This window comes from Hippocampus bargibanti, linkage group LG12, assembly GCF_051943395.1.
Source record: "Hippocampus bargibanti isolate YZ-2025 linkage group LG12, ASM5194339v1, whole genome shotgun sequence".
Classification (NCBI taxonomy): domain Eukaryota; kingdom Metazoa; phylum Chordata; class Actinopteri; order Syngnathiformes; family Syngnathidae; genus Hippocampus; species Hippocampus bargibanti.
This window is the reverse complement of record NC_142745.1, coordinates 1,706,710-1,730,854: the sequence shown is the minus strand read 5'-3', so window position 1 is coordinate 1,730,854 and position 24,145 is coordinate 1,706,710. Positions and strand designations below refer to the sequence as shown.

Sequence of the window (24,145 nt, the reverse complement as noted above, 5' to 3'; positions counted from 1 at the left end):
AAAGGTAGTTTTCAGAAACTCCTGCCATGTAAGGTACTGCTACTCCTCTCCTTTTTGTATCTTCAGAATTGTTGGTTTCCTTCCCTCTTCTTTCCTTTGTTCCATTTGTTAAAAGACCACTGAGGGTGCCCACAGTTTGTGAGTGCTCTCCTGATATGTTTTGAAACGTCCGACACCTTCAAATTTGTACAGATGACGGCTGAAGAAACCTTTTCATCAATGGAACACTCCTGTACGACTGAGAGCTTACACAGACATTTTATTATGTACACAAAATGAATTTGTCAAACAAAGTACGGATGTAAGAAAAGTAAAAAGCCGAGCCATCCCCACGTTTGCTGACCCAAACGTGTTTTACATGTTGATAACTCTTGACAATTTCTGGACTCGGTTGAGCAGCAGGTCACCTTTCTTGATGGTTTCCTGGTACTGCCAGTTTTTACTATCGGGTCTGGTAGAAGAATGACAAAAATGCAATCATTTAGATTTTGTTTTGGCCCCAGGAATACTACCGTCCGATAAATGGATCACTTTACCTATTGGTTTCCACAATCTCGTTCACTTTATCAATTTTGCAGTGGAGACGGCCAGCGGCGATGAATCGGGAAAGCTCCCTTGAGGTTAAAAGAACATGTTCGCTGTTTATGTCCAGATCTGGCTATAAAAACAATACTTGAATCACTCACTGGTCGATGAACTCTGCGCTGACGCCAAATGCTTCGGCCATGTAGCCCAGCGTGAGTGAACGGTAGGACTCCAACAATTGGCTGTAGGCCTGAATCCTCATTTCTCTCACGTAGTAGCGGTAGTGCGGCGCAAAGAGCCAGTCCTTTTTCATCTCCTGCTCCACGGTTGCTAACGGGACGGTAAAGAAAGACAACGGAGGTGAGCTTCAATGACAAACAGTCGTACTATGAAACTCCGATTGACAGCAAAAATGAAATGTCCTCACCGAGAGATTGAAAGAAGACTGAGTAGCGGCACTCGTAGAGGGAAAACAAATACTGGCGAACAGCCGGTAGACTGTGAAGCACTTCCAGGATCTCTGCTCCTTTTATTACCTGCCAAAAACAAAAACCTCTTACTATCTTACAGCCAGCACCATAACGGACATTTCTGCGTCTGTGTAAGCTCTCAGTGGTACAGGAGTGGTCCATCGATGAAAAGGTTTCTTCAGCCGTCATCTGTACAAATTTGAAGGTGTCGGACGTTTCATTCTTATCTAAGATGCTTCGTCAGCAAACAAAAATCTTTTGCTGGTAGTTTTGGCCCTATATAAATATATATATCCCTACTGTCCAGACATGGCGGTGCCGGTTTGAAAGGCGAGTAAAAGAAGCTATTTTCATAAAACAGCAAAATCCTTCACTATACCGATATGGTGGTGTGGGGTTCAATTTGGATCGTTCGTACAACAGAGTGCTTAGGCAACATAGGATTAGTTCTGCTGATGAGGTGATACCAGGGCGAATAGCGAAATCAGGCCAGTCGTCAGTCAGGACAATAGAGGCAATCAGTGGAGCCGCAGGGAGTAGTCCTCTGCTCCCCCCCAACATGAGAGCAGGGACCTATCATAGCAGAGTCAGGCACCGCCACGTCTGGATAGTAGGGATTTATATATAGGGCGAAACTACCAGTAAGACTTTAGTTTGCTGACGAAGCCTCTTGGCTAAGAACCGAAACGTCCGACACCTTCAAAGAAGTCCAGATGACGGACGGCTGAAGAACCCTTTTCATCGACATTTCTGAGCCTTATATGCCTTCTTGAATTAAAAAAAAAAAAAAGTTCTTTTGGGAGCGCACACGTACCCTTTCCCGAAGGTCGGGACGCTTGAGGGCAATCATGCACACGTAGACTGTATAGGTGACAAAAGTCTTGTAGTCCATGAGCTCGTACGATGTGAAGGTGGAAACGGTGTCGAGAAAAAGCTCAGCGGCTTGCTTGAAATCCCTGATGGCAACGCAGTACAGACCCTGGTAGACCTTCAGTCGATTCCTTCGATCCCAGTCTCCACCCTCTTCAATGAGGCTGCGGGAAAGACATCAGGGCGGTCCGGTCCCTGCCTTGTAGCGTACAGTTTGAAGTTAGGCTTGACATTTCTGACCGGAAATTTACCTTTTGGCCTTCTCAGAGTTGCGCGTGATGAGGTCGCTGTCCATGTAGAAGAGGCCGATCCTCAACAGGTAGAAAACGATGTCCAGTCTGTGACCCAGAGCCACTGTTTTGTCATAGGTCTTTCTGAACGCTGTTAATGCCCCTTCCTGTGGACATGCATTGCAAATGCATTATTTTTCTTCAAGGACAAACGACGTCTCCGGACAAGTTGTGTCCATAATTTGTAAAATGGCTTCAAATGACTTCTACTGAGCATATTTGACAAAGATTCCAGCGCATATAGCTATATTTTACGTTTTAAGACTCGCGCTGAATATTCCGGAAGTCTTGTTTTTGAGTTGGTGATGAGTCCTCACCTACGTCACTGAAGGAACGCCCCTGACTGAGAAAGGACATACCTTGCATCACCTCAATGCATTTTGAAGTACTTTGTTTGGTCTGAAAACTCCGTGTCGATGGCAAAATTAGAAGGAAAACACATAAATAACGTGATGGTGAATCATTGTGTGTTCTTCTACGGTGTATTTGACATTCGCTGACAAAATCTGCCAGGAGACAATTTCCACGGAGCTTTGTCGCCATCTTCTGCATTTTCTTGGGTACTGTGAGTACTAAAGAGTTTGTCACTACATTTCTCTCCAGACGCCTCAAAATGACCGGAATAAATTCTTTAATCGATTGCAAACATGTATGCTTTCCTCTTCGGAACTATTTGAATCATATTCATAACTGGATGAGTAACAAGAAAGCATGTTCTCCAAATCTTAAGCGATTGTTTTGATTCTCGAGCAAGGCAAGACGTCCTGGCGTGACGTCACGAACAAGGGGGCGGGACCTTCTGAAACTGGCCACTTCCGGTTTCAAATTGAAGTACTTTTTAGACACTTGAAATCATTTTTATTGGTGTTTTGCATTTGACTAAAAATATCATCCTGTGCATTTTGGGCATTTTAGATGCTATAAAACGTTTTTATGATGTCAGTTAGAAACAAAAAAGTGATGTCGGTTGTCCTTTAAAGTGGATCAACATTTTTTTTTTTATTATAATCACAGAACGCGGATAAGTAGTTTAAATTCATACTGCCTGATAGTGATTGTCTCCCGGTTATGTTTAGCGCATAAACAGTTCTTGTGTTTGACCTAATTCCAATGTCATCAAGGTTGTGAGAATGATACAGAAGAAGAGCAAGTTTACCTTATCGCCAATCCTGATCATATATTCAGCTTTGGCCATCATAGCATCCCTGATTTCACTCTCTCCGAGGTTCTTCTCTGCATCCTCCAGTACGTCGTCGAGCCGCTTTAACTCCTCTTCGTTTGCCTTCTTCATCTTACTCAGCAGGTCACCGTCCAGTTGCCATTTTAGCTCCTTACATAAGGTTTCGTAGTAGGGGGCCATGTCTAGAGCACAGATGTAAAACGGTAACAATCAAAAAAACGGATTTTTTTTTGTTCAATGTCAGGGTGAACCTTGCATAAGTGAACGTTTATCTGTCGCTAAACTTTTTCTGTGTGTACGTTTGCCCAAATATTCAATAGTGTGTGTTTTTATACTCATTAAAACCGGTCACTACTTTGTTTGCAATTTGTCATATCAATCTGATTAAATTGCCAAGAAAATATTTGCTAGATTTATGACCACCCATGCAATGGATGACAGGAGGTTCATTAACGTGAATTTCGACAGCATCTCAGTGTTACGAACGAGCTCCCTCATCATAAGCAATAAATAAACCAGTCGCATGCTAACTCACTGTTAGCTTTAATAGCGTCCATGAGTTCCGTCTTCACTTTAGCATCCTGTCGGTGACCGTCCATTGTGAGCAAAAATTTGAGCTGTGCTATCCTAAGGTCAGGGTTCTTGGGCAAGCCCTCTTCCTCGAGATTCTCGAGCGGCATGTTTCGTCGCAAATGTAGACGAAAGGGCGAGAAAGAAAAGCTGAGCTAAAGTGTCGGATTCGTGCTAGTCAACGATGACTACGGAAAACGGGGTAGTGTTGTTTCCGCCTGAGCGTCACTCGACGAAACGAGTCAAGAGGGGAAGGCTTTGGTATTCTAACTACCATATTAACAGTTTACTGCCATCTGCTGGACAAACTAGGGACAGCGTCTCGGTGGAAATTGCTCTGTATTAAGTGAACGTGTTAAACACGTTCACTCAAAACAAAAACAAATCAAAAATAAATAAAACACTGTTTTATTTATTTTTTACATTAGGGGTTTATAGTGTGAAGCTAACCAATTTAGTAGCCTTATTGATTTGGCTCAATGGCCCCAATTGGTGACCGCTCAATCTGTTCACGCCATTTTACATTCCGCTCGGTCGCAAGAACTATGGTGCACGTGTACATCATGATTTGTTGCCAAGCCAAAGGGACACGGACAACCTCTCATCGGGTCACCAAGAGTTCGTAGCAGTAAGTGCAATTTTTAACTTTCATTTTCCTAGTTTATATCAAAGTTTTCCAAATATATGGCGCGACACATTATATAAAAGAGGCTGGGGTTACACACGACTTCTACATGGGGAAATGGAGTCAGTGGCTGCTGACAGTCGTTGCCAAACCTGTTGTGGCTCAAGATTACTTCACGTCTAAGGCGCACCTTAGTATAAGGCGCAGGTTCATCTTTTGAAGAAAACAAAGGCTTTTGGATGTGTCTTATAGCGGTGTTTGAAATAACGTCTGCCTGAAAGTTGCATGTCGGGCGTACAACTTTCAAAACGTCTCGGCCCAGGCAAATTTATGGCCGGGTAGGCAACTCTTCAGAGTTGTCTGCCCGGGTGTCCGCTAACTTTTTGTCATGAGTTTTAAGACACTGCTTATACACTGGAAAATTATGTAGTAGCTATTTTAAAAAATGAATGGATTGGTTTGATGTTGTGAGCATGAACATGTGGCGCGAAGAAAAAAAAGCAAAGGGATGAGAAGAGGTAAACAAGTTATTTATGTTCCATTATTAACAAATAGTCAGTGATTTGCAACTCTGCTAGAAAGTTGCATCAAGACACGTTCGTCTCTATTTGTGCCTTTTCCGGTTCAAAAGTGTGAGAGGTTAATGATCAGCCGCCGTAGGTATTTAACAAGATCCCGTCAGACCCCGAGTACTGCATTGACTGCATTGAAAGTGCACTCAACTGAGGATCCCATGGAAACCGTCCTGCAGCAGCTGGTAGGTTTTGGCCAAAATAGATTTCGTCAATCTTCTAGCATGGATCTACTCAAATAGTTTGTAATCTAGAGGGAAAAAGAGTAAATGTTGCTCGTTTTGCAGAGCAGACCTAACGTCAATGACTGTCCTTGTACATAAACTAAATGTGTAACTCAAAAGTTGCAAGTTCAAGCGGTCGGTGACTTGTGCCGGACATTTTTGTTCTTTATTTTGCTTAGTCATTTCAGGTGTTGTTATCTGGCGGTTATTTTAAAAATGACATCAACAGAAAAGTTCGACTACTCTGGCCTAGTTTTAAAATAAAATTCGCGTGTGTATATATATAATACTAAAATCACCTGCTGTTTATACATGTGTTGTTCCAGGTTTTATAAATACACATTGAATTATGAATATGGGTATCCTTTAGAGGGGCGGCGCGGTACTCGAGTGCTTAGCAGAGGTCACAGTGCAGAGGTCGCCGGTTCGGGGTCACCGATGTTACAGTTCAACGTCAGGATTTCATTCTTTTTGCTTGATCTTTTCAGGCGCGTGGAAATGCTCTTTTTCTCATTGTCATTTTGGGAATCGGAGGAAGCTTTCAGGCAGGATACCACATGACCTCGTTGAGTTCTCCCTCTCCGGTAAGACGCGTCATCGTAGGCGACGCTTCCTACGCTCCAATCTCACACGTCAGCGTGCGGCCGCTTTGACGTACGCATCTTTGGTTCCTCCTCCACGCAGTTCATCCAGAACTTCATCAACAGCAGCTGGTATGAGAGATACGCGACGTCCCCGCCGCGACACGCCGTCACCATCATCTGGTCCCTCATCGTGTCCATGTACGCCGTGGGGGGGCTCTTCGGCGCGGTCAGTGTCAAGTACTTTTCCAGCCTGCTGGGAAGGTAAGCGCTCTCATACGGCAGCTTTTGAGTCGTTCTAACGTTCAAGGAGATGTGTGGTTGGCCCCCCCCCCCCCTCGGCAGAAAAAAGGCGGTGATCTGCAACAGCTTGCTGGCCATCGCTGCGGCCGCCATCATGCTTACAAGTAAATGGGCCAAATCTTACGAAATGATCATCGTGGCCAGAGTTCTGTTTGGCTACTCGGCAGGTAAACACAATTGTCGCGCACCTTCATATCGATGAAAAGGTTTCTTCAGCCGTCATCTGTACTTCTTTGAAGGTGTCGGACGTTTCACTTCTTATCAGAGATGCTTCTTCAGCCAACTAAAGTCTTACTGGTAGTTTCAGCCATATGTATATATATATATATACAGTGAGACCTCAACTTACAAACACCTTATCTTACAAACTTTTCGTCTTAAGAACCTCTAATTGATGAAAATTAAACCTTATAATAAGCACTATTTTCATAATACACACCCACCACGGCTGACGGAGTGATCTTCGGCGGAAGCACACGACCGAACAGCGCTCCAGCCGGCGCTACTTTGCACACCCCCTCTCATTGAATGCACACGTCGATCGCCTACTTGGAGCTTTTTGCTGATAATTTTACTATGATGGGACTGAAAAAAAAACCCCATAATGCAGTGTATTTCTTTCATTACAATACAATAGCACATTTATTATACATAGAATAAGGTATGTTGTGTTTAGTTTTAAGGCTTATTTAGTTAAAAACTATATTTTATGAAAACCCGGGAACGGATTATTCCTATTTTAATGGTTTCGTATGGGAATTTTTTTTTTGAGATACGCACTTTTCGCCTTACACACTCTGTCTGGGAACCAATTAAGTTCGTAAGTTGAGGTCTCACTGTATCCCTATTGTCCGGACGTGGTGGTGCCGGACTCTGCTATGATAGGTTCCCGCTCTCAGGTTGGGGGGCAGCGGAGGACTACTCCCTGCGGCTCCACTGATTGCTTCTATTGTCCTGACTGACGACATGCCTGATTGCCCTATTTGCTCTGGTATCACCTCATCAGCATAACTAATCCTGTGTTGCCTAAGCAGTCTGTTGTACGAACGATCCAAATTGAACCTGCTTTTATGTTCCAGTCGCAGTTCCGGAGAATTGTATTTCCTACAAAACCTGGCTCTGTGAATGCGAATTGACTTTAAGAGGCGGGGCTTAGCCCGGTGACAGATGCGCGTACCGGTGATCATTAATTTCCTCCTTGACGTAAACAAAATATCGAGAAGCGACCTTCTGTCACTCGGTAAGACTGCAGCCATTTCAAGATGGCGTCAGTGGATGCAATGGACAAGCGAGTGGACGGACGGATGAAGCGTTAAGCATTTAAGAATCATAATTCCAGCCATCATTTGTTACATGATTGAAGAAGAATATTCTCTTGGCTTGCAGCTCTGGGGATGAGCACCCATCTGATGTACCTCGGCGAGATGTCACCCAGAAAGCTAAGAGGCACTGTTACCATGTCGTCTGCAACCTTTACTTCCATTGGCAAACTGTCGGCTCAGTTTGTTGGCCTCAGGTAAGATTTTGGTGACCCCCCCCCCACCCATCCCGGGATGCATTGCATTGCACCACAGCACTTGGTTCTCCTTCTCACAGCGAGATCCTGGGTCGCGAAGAGCTCTGGAATGTGGTCCTTTGTGTTCCTGCGTGTCTCTCGGTGGTCCAAGTGATGGTGCTGCCTTATCTTCCAGAAGCTCCCAGATATCTCTTCATTGAGAAACGGGATGACCAAGCCTGCAAAAAGGGTGTGTTTTTTTTTGAATGAAGAAAAGGACGACATAAACATATGGAACACCTATTAAAAAAAATCATCACCATGACAACCATGATGCTTTGTTTTCCTCTCGGCCTATCTTCCAGCTTTGCAGAGTCTCTGGGGCCAAGGTGACTTCAAGCAGGAAATGGAGGAAATGTCCAGCGAGCAAGCAACGATGGAAGCCACCACTAAAAAAAGTCCGTTGCTTCTCCTTCGGGACCAAAGAGTCCGATGGCAGCTCATCACCATGTCCACCATCTACTGCTGCAATCAGTTATCAGGCATGTCCATGGTGAGTTTGTCGTCACGTGGTACTACAAGGAAAAAAAAAAGCTTGCAACTATGACAACGTGGCTCTCTTATTTCCTCCTAGATCAGCACTTTTGCTTTTGACATCTTTCTAAGAGCGGGGATCCCACCAGATCACATCCGCTATGTCACCATAGGGCTCGGCATCAGTGAAATTATCACCTCCATATCTTGTGTGAGTAGCTTCACAACCTGGCGTCGTTTTGGCACAGATGTTGTCACTCAGACGACCCCCTTTTGACCTGCACATCAATAGACGTGTTGGATTATAATTTAGACGACAATACAATACTTTTCCGCACCATCGGGCGCACCGCATGATAAGGCGCACCTTCAATGAAGGAGCCTATCCCAGGACAATCCGCGCTCACACTCACACTGAGGGTCAATTTGGAGTGTTCAATCAGCCTATACCATAGGTGTCAAAGTCAAGGCCCGCGGGCCAAATCTGGCCCGCTACCTCATTTTTTTCGGCCCGCGAAAGCAAATCAAACTTGTTAAATTCCATGATGATTGCTAAAATCTCAGCCAAAATTTCATATTTTTGGATGTCAACCACAATAAAAGTCATTATTCTTCACTTCAGATTTGAAAACGAGTGATTCATTAATTTGCTGTGTGCTCTATATGTAATATTTGAAGGGATTTAAACATTCGAATGGCTTCCCCAAATTCATAACGGCCCTCGAGAGGAAACCATAACTACAATGTGGCCCGCGGCAAAAAATGACTTTGACAGCCCTGGCCTATACCATACGTGTTTTTGGAACGTGGGAGGAAACCAAAAGAACCGGGAGAAAACCCAAGCAGGGGACGTGCAAACTGGGATAGGACGTGTGAGACGTGTTACAGCTTTGAAATGTTCTTTCCCTTCAGGGTTTGTTGATCGAGCGCACGGGGAGGAGGCCGCTGTTCTGGGGGGGCTACGGCGTCATGTCTGCGTGCTGGCTTTCTGTTACGGTGGTGCTCAACTTGAAGGTACAATAAATAAACACATCAATAAATAAATGATTAAACAAATAAATAAATAAATAAATAAATGGAAACAAAGGGAATAAATAAAGAAACTAATAATTAATCAATTAATTAATTAAATAAATAAGCGGAAACAAATGGAATAAATAAATAAAAAAATTAATCAAATTAATACATTCAAAATAAATAAGTAAATGAATGGGAACAAATGGAATAAATAAATAAGTAAATAAATGGAAACAAAAAGAATGAATAAATAAATAAATGAACGGAAACAAAGGGAATAAAAAATGAATAAAAATATAAATAAATAAAAGTAAATAGGTAAATAAATAATAAGCAAATGAACGGAAACAAAGGGAATAAATAAATGAACGGAAACAAAGAAAATAAATAAAAACAGAAAAAAGTAAATAGATAAATAAATAAATAAGCAAATGAATAGAAACAAAGGGAATAAATAAACTAATTAATTAATAAAATAAATAAGTAAATGAACGGAAACAAATGGAATAAGTAAATAAATGGAAACAAAAAGAATGAATACTTAAATGAACGGAAACAAAGGAAATAAATAAAAATATAAATAAATATAAAAAAATAAGCAAATGAACGGAAACAAAGGGAATAAATAAATGAATGGGAAAAAAAATAAATAAACAGAAAAAAGTAAATAGGTAAATAAATAAATAAATAAGCAAATGAACAGGGAAAAAAAAGGAATAAATGAATGAATAAATAAATGCAAAGGAACTAAATATATAACAAAATAAAAAGTAAATAAATAAATGAAAACAAAAATGAGAAAAATTAATGAATGGCAACAAAGGGAATAAATAAATAAATAAATAAATAAATGTTGCTGCTGACCGAAATATATTTCAGGTACATTCAAACGTTGTTCTCAAAATAATAATAATAATAATAAATTTTATTTTAAGCGCCTTTCAAAGCTCTCAAGGACACTTTACAGTCACAGACAAGCATACATACTATAATAAATAAAATTCAATGACAAATAGAAAGCAAATCCCGATGACGTCATTTTCTGGAAGGGTTCTGTGTCGTGGGCTCCATACCTGACTGCTGTTTTGATCATCCTCTTCATCATCTTCTTCTGTGGTGGCCCCGGTAAGACCGCATCTTTCGACAACAAAAAAATGAACAATCAAAACTGCCATTTCTGTGCTTCCACGCGAGGGGGATTTATTATTTTCGATTGTGCTTCCACGCGAGGGGGAGCAGCAGGCACTCTCAACAGTGAGATCTTCATTCAATCCGATCGAGTGTCTGCCTTTGTCCTCTTCGGGGTTCAGCGTTGGTTCGTATTAGCCGTGCTGGGCTTGGCCTTTCCAATACTTATTGTAAGCGCGCACGGAAGCCTTTGCAAAATTTGCGCTGGTTGCACAGTGAAAATGATGTGGGTTTTTTTTTGTTTCCCCCCTTCCAGGATGCGCTCGACTCGTACTGCTTTGTCATTTTTGCCTGCATGAGCCTGCTGGGTTGCGTTTACGTCTTCTTCTTACTGCCTGAGACCAAAGGGAAGACTCTGTTGGAGATCTCAGAGCAGTTTAAAGCCATCACCGTCTGCGGGAAGGCTTTTACCAAAGAGAACCAACTGGAGACCAAGTTTTAGGATGTGCCGCGTCTGGTGTGGCTCTGGATGAACTGTGGGGGGGGGGGGGGGGGTCACACTGTGGGACTGTCATGCAAGTGCATTAGCTAATAAAGGAAAACACACAACAGTAAAGCTCGGTGACTAAATGACTTGTATAAAGTCCTTAAAAGTTGATTATAGGACTATTTTATAGATGCACATTCTTAAACATTCAATGTTATTTCATTTGTACTTATTCTTCTCAGTTCTTCTATATATGTATGTAGTTTAGTTATTTTTATGTTAGTTTAATATACATGTACTTAGCTCAATTTAGACCTTAAAGGACAACCAACGCCTCCGGACAAGTTGTGTCCATAATTTGTAAAATGGCTTCAAATGACTTCTACTGAGCGTATTTTACAAAGATTCCGCCGCAAATAGCTAGATTTTACCTTTTAAGACTCGCGCTGAATATTCCGGAAGTCTTGTTTTTGAGTTGGTGACATGTCCGTACGTGACGTCACTGAAGGAACGCCCCTGACCGGAAAAAAGGACACATTGTAGCAGTCCTTCCATCACGTCAATGCATTTTGCTGTACCTTGTTTGGTCTGAAAACTTCGTGTAGCATCAAAAAGAGGCGGAAGAGGGTGACACGGGAATTAATCAGCCTGTTTCCACAGGCTGATTAATTCCTTACACGGAGCTTTGTCGCCATTTTCTGCCTCTTTTTGGTGCTACATTTCCCGCCCCCAGATATCTCAAAATGGCCCGGAATAAATTATTTAATCGATTGCAAACATGTATGCTTTCCTCTTCAGAACTATTTGAATCATATTCATAACTGGATGAGTAACAAGAAAGCATCTTCTCCCAATCTGAAGCCATTGTTTTAATTCTAATTCTTATTGTCAAATATGCTAATATGCATGACATACAGCACAGATGAAATTAATGTCCTCTCGGACCCAGCATGCAAGACAATAATAGTTGGCTAACGTAGCTAAAAAAGACATCATCAGCATAACTAAGCCTATGTTGCCTAAGCAGTCTATTGTACGAACGATCCAAATTGAACCTCACCCCACCATTACGGTTAAGGGAAGGATTGTTTTATGAAAATAATATATAGGACCGAAACTACCGGTGAGACTTTAGTTTTCTGACGAAGCTTCTTGGATAAGAAGCGAAACGTCCGATACCTTCAAAGAAGTACAGATGACGGCTGAAGAAACCTTTTCATCGATGGACCATTCCTGTACAACTGAGAGCTTACACAGACGTACGAGCAAAATATTTTAGTTTATTAGTGACTAGATAATTTTCCTCTTCTGTGAAAAAACAAATTCTATCAAAGTGTGGACGTTTAGACAACTGTAGTTTGGTTATTCTTTTTCCCATGAGAGCAGGTTAGGTCACTCCTGGGTGAGACCGCATGTCCAGCTCACTCTGGCCTGCTGGGGGTCAGCAAAGGGGGGGGCGGGACTTGTTATCCTCAGACACGCCCGCTTCTCCGAAATAAGGTTTGCACGGTGGAGTGGGAAGTGGTTCAGGGAGCCACTTAAGAGGCGGGTGCGTGGGGATGAAGTGGAGATGTTGGCAGCGCACTGGCGGTTCTTCGAGGCGGATGACCGAGCCTTGGGAGTGAGGCATGGGGGGGCTCATACAAAGCGGGTCCCACACGCTGTAGGCCATGATCTGGGAAGGAGAGAGAAGGTCCCCCCAGAGGTTCCCCTGCACAGTCTGGACGACCGGTGACGCAGGGGTGACACTTGAGTTACTTTGGCTTAGGGTGAAGACCCCCGAGCTGCTGCTGCTGCTGTTGGTGTCTGATAAGGTGGAGTTAATGCCATCCAGGATGGACGCTGGACTGGTGGGCAAAGCAAGGGAACACTGCAGGTGAGACTGAAATAAGCAAGGATTAGTATTTTCATGGAGGGAAAAAAGTGTGGGGCACATAAAAATGTCCAGCGTGGTGAAAGGAAGTGAAGCTGAGTAGGTCAGAGGTTAAGAAAACTTTTCACAATAAACATCAATTTAATTGATGAAAAGGTTTCTTCAGCCGTCATCTGTACTTCTTTGAAGGTGTTGGACGTTTCGCTTCTTATCCAAGAAGCTTCGTCAGAAAACGAAAGTCTTACTGGTAGTATCGGCCCTATATATATATCCCTACTGTCCAGACATGGCGGTGCCGGACACTGCTATGATAGGTATCACCTATGACCTATTGAACACGGTACCTCTGCACTGCGAGGTTGACATGCTAACCACTCGACTACCGGGCCACCCTGCTATCCAATATAACAATCAAAAAATATCAACCCTTGTGAAAATCTTTGAATGTTTTTCAGATTCAAACGTAGTTAGCTAGCTCGCTAGCTAGGTCGTAAACTAGTTTGCTAGCTCAGCCGCTAGCTTCGGATGAGGAGCGAAAGGTCCGACACCTTCAAAGTGGGGGAGGAGAGTACCTTTAGGGAGTGGATGGGGAGGGCAGGAGGGAGGTCACCGAGTCGGTGGTGGAAAGCGGCAAAGTGCATCGACAGGTGTCGGCCTATAGGGGGCGACAGTCGGAAATCATGAGGAAACAATGCTGATGAGGCAAAAAAAAAAACAAGGCAGGGGTGAGGAGGAGGTCAAAGGGGTGAAGGTGGACTCCTTTGTCATATGGGATTTCATTCAACAGTTTTAGCAACTGCTAAATGAAACGCTAAAAGGAATAAGATGAAAAGTGATGATGCCATACCGTGCGCCGGCGCATTCCGTGGAGGGACGGGAGGCGGCGCGCCGCCGCCACCAACGCCGATGTGAGCGGACAGAACGGGGACGGCTTCTCGGCTTGCGCTGTCCAAACTCCAACTGCTGGGCACGGCCACAACTGACAAAGCAAGTCGAGGTCTTGAGTATTTGGGGAGTCGGGCACGCATTCATAGTCGCAGCCAAGCACCCTAGCTAGCAACCTGGCTAGCGACCTAGCTAGCGACCTGGCTAGCGACACAGCTAGAAACTTGACTAGTCACCTAGATAGTAACCTAGATAGCCACCTGGCTACCCACCTGGGTAGATGCCTGGCTAGACAGCTGGCTAGTGACCTAGCTAGCGACCTAGCTAGAAACTTGACTAGCCACCTAGATAGTTACCTAGATAGTAACCTAGATAGTGACCTAGATAGCCACCTGGGTAGATGCCTGGCTAGACAGCTGGCTAGTGACCTAGCTAGCAACCTAGCTAGCGACCGAGCTAGTGGGAGAGCCAGCGGCCTAGCTAGCCACATAGCTAGCCACCTATATAGTGACCTAGATAGCCACCTAGCTCTCCACATGGCTAGACACACGGCTAGACAGCTGGCTAGCGACCTAGCTAACGGCCTAGCTATCCACCTAGCAAGCGACCTAGATAGCTACCTGGCTACCCAACTGGCTATCGACCTAGCTAGCGGCCGAGCTAGTGGCTGAGCTAGCGGCCTAGCTAGCCACCTAGATAGTGACCAAGATAGCCACCTGGCTAGACACCTGGCTATACAGCTGGCTAGCGACCTGTCTAGCGACCTAGCTAGCGACCTAGGTAGCGAATGAGCTAGCGACCGAGCTAGCGACTGAGCCAGCGACTGAGCCAGTGGCCTAGCTAGCCTCCTAGCTAGCGAACTAGTTAGCGACCTAGCTAGCGACCTAGCTCACTACCTTTGTCGGAGAAGGACAGGTTGGGGTCACTGCAGGGTTTACAAGCTGGACTGATAAGTGGATGGAGGAAGAGTCTCTGGAAGAAGAAAGAAAGAGTCGCTAGTTTTGATCAGTGACAACTTGACTGGAAGCCGATGCTAACCTGTCCATCTTCACCAAAATTTTGGTACATGACGCTGTTGGGGCGCTCTCGCTGCAGTGGCAACAGCATCAGGGTTTCTCTATTTCTGTATTTTTCTGCCACAGAAGAAAACGAGGGGTTGAGGGCGATTGTGGGCGTGGCTTTTCGGCCGTCGTCCGGTAATGACCTTTGTGCGTCGGTAGAGCCAAGCTGATGAAGTGAGAGGGCGCCGAGTGGGTGGAGGTCAGGCTGGAGGAGGAGTGGGTTGCCTGCGGGTGAATCGATGTTGTTGATGTGAGAAGTTAGCGTTAAAAAGGGTTGCACATTTTTACTTTGGCGATTCCAATGGAATATGTATTGCGATCCCGGAAGATCTACCAAGTTGCTTGTGAATTTCAAAGGATAAGAAACACGAAATCCCAAAACTGCTGTACATCAAATATCACCCGATGGTGACCAAGCTCCACTTAAAGGACAACTGACATCATTTTTTGGTTTCCTAACTGACATCAGAAAAATGTTTTATGGCATCCAAAATACCCAAAAAACGCAGGGTTAGTCAAATGAAAAACACCAATAAAAATGACTTAGTGTCCCAAAACTACTTCAAAATGACCTGAGAAGGTCCCGCCCCCTTGTTCGTGACGTCACGCCAAGACGTCTTGCCTTGCTCGAGAATCAAAACAATGGCTTCAGATTCTGAGAAGATGCTTTCTTGTTACTCATCCAGTTATGAATATGATTCAAAGAGTTCTGAAGAGGAAAGCATAAATGTTTGCAATCGATTAAAGAAGTCTTTTCTTGCCGAACCTGAATGCCGTAGAAGTCATCACCGTCGGCTAGGATGAGCACGTTGCCAACGTTTGCCGCCTCGCTGGAGATGCGATGAGAAGAGGAGCAGAATCAGGAAAAAAATTGCAAGAAGAAAAAAGGCCCAGACGATTTGAACGGATGCGGTAAGGAAGAGAAACAAAACGCAGTAAGCAAGACTCTCAGTCATACAGGAGTGATCAATCAATGAAAAGGTTTCTTCAGCCGTCATCTGTACTTCTTTGAAGGTCTCGGATGTTTCGCTCTTCATCCGAAGAGCTTCGTCAGCGAACTAAAGTTGTGCTGTAAAGGTCCGACACCTTCAAAGAAGTACAGATGACGTCTGAAGACACCTTTTCATCCAAGACAGGTTTTATACCTGTGCCGATGCACGTTGAAGCCGTCGGGTCCTCTGGTGGAATCGGCTTGGTCGGAAGTACACGGAGCCTGCAACACATCAAGCAAAACAGCAAAGTCCAAAATGTCAGGAGGAAAGCCGACACGACGATGATGTTCGCTTTGAAGATACATTTTTTGGGGGTTCTTACATGGCACAGGCTGCTCTTCATCACCTGGAACTGATCCACGAGCTTCTTGTGCAGGGGCCGCATTTCGGGATGCACCAGTTTGTCGTGCACGGCCAGGCCTGCTCCCAGGACGTGAACCTGGAACAAAATATTTTTGACATCAGTTTTCTGTCGACGGCTGTTAGATTGAAACATTAAATGGCGCGAAATTGTTCCTTTCGTGCTCACCTGCTCCTGCATCAAATGTTTCAGCTGTGCGATTTTGTCGCCGTCCTGCGGGTGGCTGCTGATGTAATCCTTGTCGAAGAAAGCCTGGCCGGCACAAACAACACAAGCGATGGCATCTTTGTGACCAGAGGGGGGCAACGTTTCCACAGACAATGGCATTTCACGTAACAAATAGCCACGCCTACCTCCTGGTATCTGGCGATGCCGCCGTTGACGGCGGCGTCCACCACGCCGTTGAGCGTCATGCTGAGAAGGTTGACGTTGTTGCTGTGCGGCTGCTTGAGTTGATAGCGGCTGATCAGCGTACGCAGCTCTTGGTTTTTGTTCTCCACCACGCTGACGGCGTTTTCGAGGGGGCTCACCTCCACCTGATACAAGGTTATGGTTGACATTTTTGTCTACGTACATTGGGACCTCGGTTTACGAACCCCTTGCCTTACGAACTTTTAGGTTTACGAACGTTAAATTCATGAAAATTAAACCTTGGTATACGCACTACTTTTCGGGATACACACGGAGCGCCGCCCCACCACAGTTGGCGGAGTAATTTTCGGCGGAAGAACACCAAACCACATGACCGAACACAGCCGGCCTAACTTTCCACACCCTCTTTCTCTGAGTGCACACGTCGTTCGTCTTCAACGATTTATCACGGATACTTTTGCTGTTATCGGACCAAAAAAGACCCCACCATAGGCTCGTGTTCAGCCGAAGAAGACACAAAACAAAATTACAGTCGAGGAGAAGAAGGAGATCATTGAGAAACATGAATGAGGTGTGCGTTTGTCTGACTTAACGGCCCAGTAGCAATATGCTAAGTCCACCATTGCTACCATCCTTCGCAACAAAGAAGCTATTAAAGGTGCGTGTGTTGCTAAAGGTGTTTCCGTGCTGTCAAAGCTACGGTCTCGGGCAATAGAAGAGGTTGAAAAACTTCTGTTAATTTGGATTAACGAAAAGCAGCTATCCGGCGACAGCGTGAATAAAGCAATTATATCCGAGAAAGCACGGCTAATTCACTCTGATATCATCATGCGGCAACCTGGAAGTTCGCCGTTTATTGATACAAGCGATCATTCCTCGAAATGGTGAAAGAAGAAGGCTACGTTCCTCAGCAAGTATTTAATGCAGATGAGACCGGCCTTTTTTGGAAAAAGATGCCTAACCGGACTTTCAAAACACAGGAAGAGAAGTCTGAACCCCATTCCATTAAGCCATCAACGACCATCACAAAGGTAAATACAACGACTTTATTATACAGTGCAGTGTATTTCTTTCGTTACAATACAATAGCACATTTATTATACATAGAATAAGGTATATTGTTTGTAGTTTTAAGGCTTATTTAGTTGAAAATTATATTTTATGGAGACCTGGGAACGGATTATTTTCATTTTAATGGTTTCCTATGGGAAATTAATTTTCGGGATACACACTTGTCGCCTTACACACTCTGTCTGGGAACCAATTAAGTGTCAAGGTCCCACTGTATATGATATCAGTGCCAGAATTTGGCTCAGATGGGATGTGCTCTCAAGGTGCTTTGGATCGAGGAAGTAACTTTCCAATCAGGTTTTAGAATTAGTCGTGTGCGTGAGAAAACATTCATTCATTCATTCATTCATTCGTTCTCTCACCAGCTCTCTCTTCTCCACCTCAAACCAGCGTGAAATTCCAGGCAAAGGATGGGCAAGGATCAGAGTGGTCCTCTCGATCCAAAGACTCTGCAAACACGACAAAGGGGGTGACATGAGTTATTGGCAGTGAATGAGTTCATCAGATGGAATTGATGACTTGATGAATTGATGAATTTCACTATCGTATTCATGTTTGCAAACGCTGATGTAATACTATGTAGGAAAATCGATGAAAAGGTTTCTTCAGGGATTAGTCCTCTACTCCCCCCAACCCGAGAGCAGGGACCTATCATAGCAGAGTCCGGCACCGCCACGTCTGGACAGTAGGGATATATATTTAGGGCCAAAACTACCAGTCAGACTTTAGTTTGCTGACGAAGCTTCTTGGATGGGAAGTGAAACGTCCGACACCTTGAAAGAAGTACAGATGACGGCTGAAGAAACCTTTTCATCGATGGACCATTCCTGTACGACTGAGAGCTTACACAGACGTATGTAGGAAAATGAATTTTCCATGCCGTGTTGACTTACAGACAACGTTGACGCATCAACGTGCACTTTATCAAATTGCAAATAACTGAATGACCTTGAACTCATTATCTCGATCTTTGGATCCTTTATGGAAAGGTCGGTCGTGACGGAAACGACGAACGTTGTTGACCCGGTAGAAACTTTTAATGCGGTCGGGGACTCGGTCCATTTGAAGGACGCCGACAGCTTCGGGAACTGGCGTGACGGCGTAAATCTGGAGGTCTGGGCGCCGCCGCCGGTTAAAGAAAGTGCCTACAATGAGTCACGTGTACACACACAACCATGCAAACACACACATGTGCGAGCGTGCACCCCAAAAGCAGGATACACTGAGCGTCGGACTGCAAAATGGCTTCGTCAGGTTGGTTGGGGTGCTGCATGGCGATGGCTTGCGGGAATTCTCCTAGCATGCGTTGCTGAAAGGCCTCGAGTCTTTCGTAGTCGTGACCGCGACACACAAACTCTTTATTCTAGTGGAGACACAGTTGAAAGATTTCAGATTCGTCTGTGTCAGTCGTACAGGAGTGGGTTTTTTTTCCATCGATGAAAAGGTTTCTTTAGCCGTCATCTGTACTTCTTTCAAGGTGTCGGACGTTTCGCTTCTTATCCAAGAGGCTTCGTAAGCTTCAACTTCATCAGCATAACTAAGCCTACGTTGCCTAAGAAGTCTGTTGTACAAACGATCCCAATTCAACCTCACCCCACCATGGCGATTTAGTGAAGGATTTAGCTATTTTATGAAAATAGCTTCTTTGACTCCCCTTTCAAAGCATTTATTTTCTTTCGCAAAGATTTTAACCTCATTGTCGTGAAATGAGTGGTTGCTAGCTTTTAGGTGCCTATGTACTGCCGATTGAGGCCAACTAGTATTATCACTGCGATATTGATAAAGTCTTTTTTTCATAAGTTGTTTTAGTCTCCCCTCTGTATTACTCTTTACAATGACGAAACTACCAGCACAAGACTTTAGTTCGCTGACGAAGCATCTTGGATAAGAAGCGAAACGTCCGACACCTTCAACGAAGTACAGATGACGGCTGAAGAAACCTTTTCATCGATGGAAAAAAAAAAAAAATCAGACTTGTGCATTTTGGAAAACTTTTCGATGAGCGTCAGGCAAAATCATGATGCTGTATATAATTCCAGGAACATCTAACTGACCCTGAGGAAAAAGGGGAATTTCCTGCCATAGAATCCCACCCGGAAGAATTTGGGTTCCAGACGTTGTTGCTCCATGATGTAGTCAAAATATGCGGCCTCCAATTTCTACAAACACATAAAAAATGTAAAAACTAAACTTTTCTTTGACCTCAACAACCTTTATCAGTTAGCCAAGTGGCACCTCGCGCCTTTTTCAACGCTTACCTTAACCCAGCTGAGGCTTTGATAGTCGTACAAGGCTTCATACTGGAAGGCCAGCTCCCTACACAGAGGAACCCCAAACTCCCAACACTGCAGTCAGGCAAACACGCACACTAACGTTAGCCATGACTCAAACTGACCTCACCTAAAAAAAGGGGGTCTTTACCTTCCCTTTGCCGAAGTAGTGGACCAACTTGCGTCCTAGCGCCTCCTTGCGCTGCCACTCAGACTGAGCGGGATAATGCAGAAGTTCTTTTGCCGGTCGCTCATCCCACTGCAGCAACTCCCAGTACAGCAAAAGCGTAAACGCCGCCTCTGTGGAACCACATGGCAAACACGCACGCGGATGCAGTCGCCATCACGCAAGAGCGTGTGTTGTTTGAAACATGCGTGTTGTACCGGTGTAGTTATCTGCCTGTAGATGCATGTCGCATAATTTGTGGATGTAGCGGATGTACATCTCCTCCTTGTTGAGCTCCGATTTGTAGAAGTTCTGAACATCGACGACAACGTGTTAGCGATAAAACGCGTCATCCGTCGCCAAGCATTCGGTAAGTCCGAGTTTGCGGCGCTCCAAATCTTACCAGGAGGTTGACGGTGCAGCCCATCTTCTTGTTGTCCGTTTCCTCTCCTCGCATGCAATCCCTGAAGACAAGAAGGACAAAGGCCATCCATTGTTTTTTTTTTTTACAATTTCTTGCACGATCATTAGCGACATTTAAACTAGTTTCCGGCAGATGACGAAAAAACTCGAGGTTTCTACCATGACTTTGGAACGCACCAAAACAGATGCAAGGTGATTATGGCTCGATATCGGTAAGGCAAGATGGCATACCACGAAAGTTAAAACCTCTGAAGGAAAACGAAAATTGCTATTTAAAGGACAACCGACATCACATATCACTTTTTTGTTTCCTAAGTGACATCAGAAAAACATCTTATAGCATCTAAAATACCCATAACACGCAATATGATATTTTTTAGTCAAATGCAAAACACCAATAAAAATGACTTAAAGTGTCTAAAAACGACTTCAAATTGAAACCGGAAGTGGCCAGTTTCAGCTAGGTAGTCAGCCCTTGTTCGTGGTGTCACCCCAAGACGTCTTGCCTTGATGGAGAATCAAAACAATGGCTTCAGATTCGGAGAAGATGCTGTCTTGTTACTCATCCACTTATGAATATGATTCAAATAGTTCTGAAGAGGAAAGCATAAATGTTTGCAATCGATTAAAGAATTCATTCTGTGTCATTTTGATGCATCTGGAGAGAAATATCGTGACAAACACTTTAGTAGGACCCAAAAAAAGGCATAAGATGGTGACAAAGGTCCGTGGAAATTGTCTCCTGGGAATATCAAATAGTAGTCTTGGTGCAACACACAACGATTCAGTGTCGCGTTATTTATGTGTTTTCCTTCTAATTTTGCCATCAACACGGATCAACACGAAGTTTTCAGACCAAACAAAGTACCGCAAAATGCATTGACGTGATGAAAGGACTGCTACAGTGTGTCTTTTCTCGGTCAGGGGCGTTCCTTCAGTGACGTGACGTCAGGACTCGTCACCAACTCAAAAACAAGACTTCCGGAATATTCAGCGCGAGTCTTAAAAGTTAAAATATAGCTATATGCGGTGGAATCGTTGTAAAATACGCTCGGTAGAAGTCATTTGAAGCCATTTTACAAATTATGGACACAACTTGTTCGGGGCGTCGGTTGTCCTTTAACCAAATTTGTTTCTTTAGCTATTGTAACAGAAGTATGTCATATGTGGCGCAGATCATGTAGCATTATGCGCTAATATCCCTGAAAATGAGTGCCTGCGGGCGCTACCTGTAGTCCAGTAGACGTTCCATCAGTCGAGTGACCGACGTGACGAAAGAGATCCCCGTCTCTCTCCACGTTTCCTGCTCAATCTTCTCCAACAGACTTGAAGACAGACCAAAAAAATACATTAAAATTAGCTTCTCCGCTTTGCCTCACAGAAGAATTTTCATACGCAACACACGCATCAACACAATCTCTCAGTCCTTTCATCACTTTGCTGCTGTGAAATGTAAATTTCTCCACTGTGAGACTAATAAAGGCATATCCAATCCAATCCAATGCATCATTTAAGACTTGTGTCTTCTCCTCCCGTCGCCCCTCCTCGAATTGTCCCAGATAAACAGATCACAATCACATTTTTTTTGGTCAATATATTTCAATTCTTCTGTCGATCAATAAGTCAAGCGGGGAGAAGATGGAGGAACGAAAAGATGTTAGTGCAGATGTTAGTTCATGCATACCTGGGGTACGGCCCAAAGAGCTGAGTTCTAATCCAAGTCGCACAAAGCAAAACAGCAGCGGTAGTGCACAAAAAAGGAAGGTTAAAAAATAACAGTTAAAAGACACACAACTTAGGCCTCTCATGACACCAAACGTTCGGTTTACAGCAAACTGAAGAGTTCTCGGTAGTTGTCGTCGCCTTTTCCTTCCGAGACCAAACTATCCAGCTTGTCAATCAGCTCAGCCTCCACCTACGCCAAAAATCGCAAATCAAGTCCAGGGTGTAACACACAAACAACACGTTAATGAATACGGGATGTGGTTTGTTGCTATGGAAACGAGTGACACCACCTCGCCGCTAACGACGACGAGTGAAGTCTCCAATCCGGCGACGAGGGGCCAAACCTGTTTGAAGTTTCCATTCTTGCGCTGCTCCCAGTCCATCATGTCGTGGAAGATTGGAATCATGATGTTTCGGACCTCCGCCTGAGGAACCAACGTGACCCCCAAGAACGGGCCGATCATCCCGGGGATGAAATGTCTTTTGTTCTCGCCTGGGAGCGCATTGAAAAAGCTTTTGAAACACGTGTCAAGCGAAGGTTTCAGATGGCGGTTCTTACCGAGGTTCTGCCACATGCTGAAGAGTTCATACGTCATGGTCACCCTCATGTCTCCGTACCTGCGGGGATATTTCATGTCGGCGTTTCAGATTGAAGCCAAGATGGACGGACGCTTGCCTACTTTCAAGAAGAAATGTCGGACTGCTACGGGTTCGACTGATATCGTCTCACCTTTCACCGGGACCACCCGGAAATTGTTTTTAATGTCACTAAGACAAACAATACATTTCTTCAGTAGGTTCAAATTCTTCAAATTATCATTTTGTTGCTTTCTCAAATATAATCCTTCATATAATGAGAACATTTTTCGATTATTTATTATAATAATAATGATACATTTCATTTTAAGCGCCTTTCAAAGCTCTCAAAGACACTTTACAGTCACAGACAAGCATAGGTACTACCATAAATAAAATACAATCACAAATACAATAAATAAAATACGGTGATAAATAGAAACAAGAGAAAGAGCTACACAGAGCAGAGCAGCTGAAAGCCCCGTCCTCCATCGTGCTGAGATGGGCAGGGGGTGGTGGGGGCATACAGTTTAACTCATTCACTGCCGATGATGTGCAAAAATGTGTCCACTCCAGTGCCAGGGTTTTTGTCATTGTCACTCAAACTCCAGGACCCACACAATATTGAGTTTTAGGACGACATAAACATTTAATGCCACGTAAGAAACCTTAGACTCTCTTCTTTCATCAGAAAAAAAGAGTTCCTAAGTTATATCGGTCTGGAGTTATCTGAGCTTGAAACAGGGGCAGCTACAGTGGCGCGTGTGGCGACCGCTGCTCACCCGCAAAAAAAATATCCTGTGACTGTAAAGTGTCCTTGAGAGTTTTGAAAGGCGCTTATAAATGAAATGTATTATTATTATTATTATTATTATTATTATACATAATACAATACTACACATACATACTGATTTATATAGCGATTTAACAACAGCTGAAGCTGTAACAAAGCGCTAACATGGACAAAAGGCAAATGCCGCCCCCTTGTGGAAGGAAAAAAAAACCATTGCCAGAGGTCTGACCAGCGCTTTATCGGCACCACCCCCCTACCCCCCGCAATAAAAAACCAAAACCCGAACAAATCTGGGAATGTCGCTCCATGTCACACTATTCAATTCCAAATAAATTCGGGAATGGCAGCAAATGAGGAAAAAAAAATTTGGAATGAGCTTTTCACACACCCTTTCCCCCCCAAAGCTAGAAATGTAATTACACTGAAGGTAGCAGTTGCGTACTTGTATATTTTCTTCATACATACCAGTAAAAACAAAACAAAAAAAAAACACATGAATGAATGAATGAATGAATGAATGAATGAATGAATGAATGAATGAATGAACGAACGAACAAACGAGCGAAAATGGCTGACGACAGAATGAGTACGTGGCCGGGTGGCCTAAAAACGATAACTTTATTTCAAGTGTACAGCCGGAAGGAAAAGTCCATTTTAACATGCTGAATTTGTGTCGCGGAGGCATTTTGTACAAACAGTGTCCTTA

General features: G+C 44.0%; 3 protein-coding genes and 1 long non-coding RNA gene across 5 annotated transcripts in view; 1 reads left to right on the top strand and 3 right to left on the bottom strand.

Annotated features, from left to right (window-relative positions):
• Positions 1-239: 239 nt before the first annotated feature.
• psmd6 (proteasome 26S subunit, non-ATPase 6) lies at positions 240-4,119 on the bottom strand. The gene is made up of 8 exons (XM_089009578.1): positions 3,871-4,119; positions 3,312-3,517; positions 2,117-2,262; positions 1,810-2,029; positions 953-1,061; positions 687-855; positions 537-614; positions 240-451 (listed from the first exon to the last, which is right to left on the bottom strand). Exons 1-8 carry the CDS (start codon positions 4,013-4,015, stop codon positions 355-357), a joined length of 1,170 nt encoding a protein of 389 aa, XP_088865704.1. The 5' UTR covers positions 4,016-4,119; the 3' UTR covers positions 240-354.
• Positions 4,120-5,173: 1,054 nt separating this feature from the next.
• On the top strand, positions 5,174-11,989 carry slc2a9l1 (solute carrier family 2 member 9, like 1). Of its 2 annotated transcripts, none has more exons than XM_089010039.1 (12): positions 5,174-5,287; positions 5,815-5,910; positions 6,011-6,171; positions 6,253-6,377; positions 7,597-7,726; positions 7,807-7,955; positions 8,071-8,258; positions 8,340-8,450; positions 9,152-9,253; positions 10,306-10,381; positions 10,496-10,614; positions 10,701-11,989. In XM_089010039.1, the coding sequence occupies exons 1-12, from the start codon at positions 5,174-5,176 to the stop codon at positions 10,884-10,886; spliced, it is 1,557 nt and encodes a 518-aa protein (XP_088866165.1). In that variant the 3' UTR covers positions 10,887-11,989. The 2 variants fall into 2 exon arrangements, with proteins under 2 accessions (XP_088866165.1, XP_088866163.1); XM_089010037.1 differs by having other exon boundaries at positions 10,487-10,614.
• Positions 7,833-10,434, bottom strand: LOC148889920 (uncharacterized). The gene is made up of 4 exons (XR_016116607.1): positions 10,330-10,434; positions 8,438-8,517; positions 8,026-8,230; positions 7,833-7,944 (listed from the first exon to the last, which is right to left on the bottom strand). It is a non-coding gene; the product is annotated as an uncharacterized LOC148889920 (long non-coding RNA).
• Positions 11,990-12,131: 142 nt separating the features above from the next.
• LOC148889918 (dedicator of cytokinesis protein 3-like) overlaps positions 12,132-24,145 on the bottom strand; it is a 29,829-nt gene continuing 17,815 nt past the window's right edge. Inside the window, 25 exon segments of the mRNA XM_089010036.1 lie at positions 12,132-12,326; positions 12,328-12,753; positions 13,317-13,399; positions 13,592-13,723; positions 14,526-14,601; positions 14,668-14,762; positions 14,834-14,915; positions 15,457-15,520; positions 15,836-15,903; positions 16,005-16,121; positions 16,212-16,295; positions 16,397-16,579; positions 17,849-17,935; positions 18,435-18,601; positions 18,708-18,849; positions 19,541-19,645; positions 19,745-19,831; positions 19,908-20,056; positions 20,141-20,234; positions 20,326-20,386; positions 21,575-21,670; positions 22,030-22,056; positions 22,175-22,260; positions 22,415-22,563; positions 22,630-22,688. Of these exon segments, the coding sequence (XP_088866162.1) occupies positions 12,264-12,326; positions 12,328-12,753; positions 13,317-13,399; positions 13,592-13,723; positions 14,526-14,601; positions 14,668-14,762; positions 14,834-14,915; positions 15,457-15,520; positions 15,836-15,903; positions 16,005-16,121; positions 16,212-16,295; positions 16,397-16,579; positions 17,849-17,935; positions 18,435-18,601; positions 18,708-18,849; positions 19,541-19,645; positions 19,745-19,831; positions 19,908-20,056; positions 20,141-20,234; positions 20,326-20,386; positions 21,575-21,670; positions 22,030-22,056; positions 22,175-22,260; positions 22,415-22,563; positions 22,630-22,688 (2,782 nt within the window). The 3' untranslated portion in view covers positions 12,132-12,263.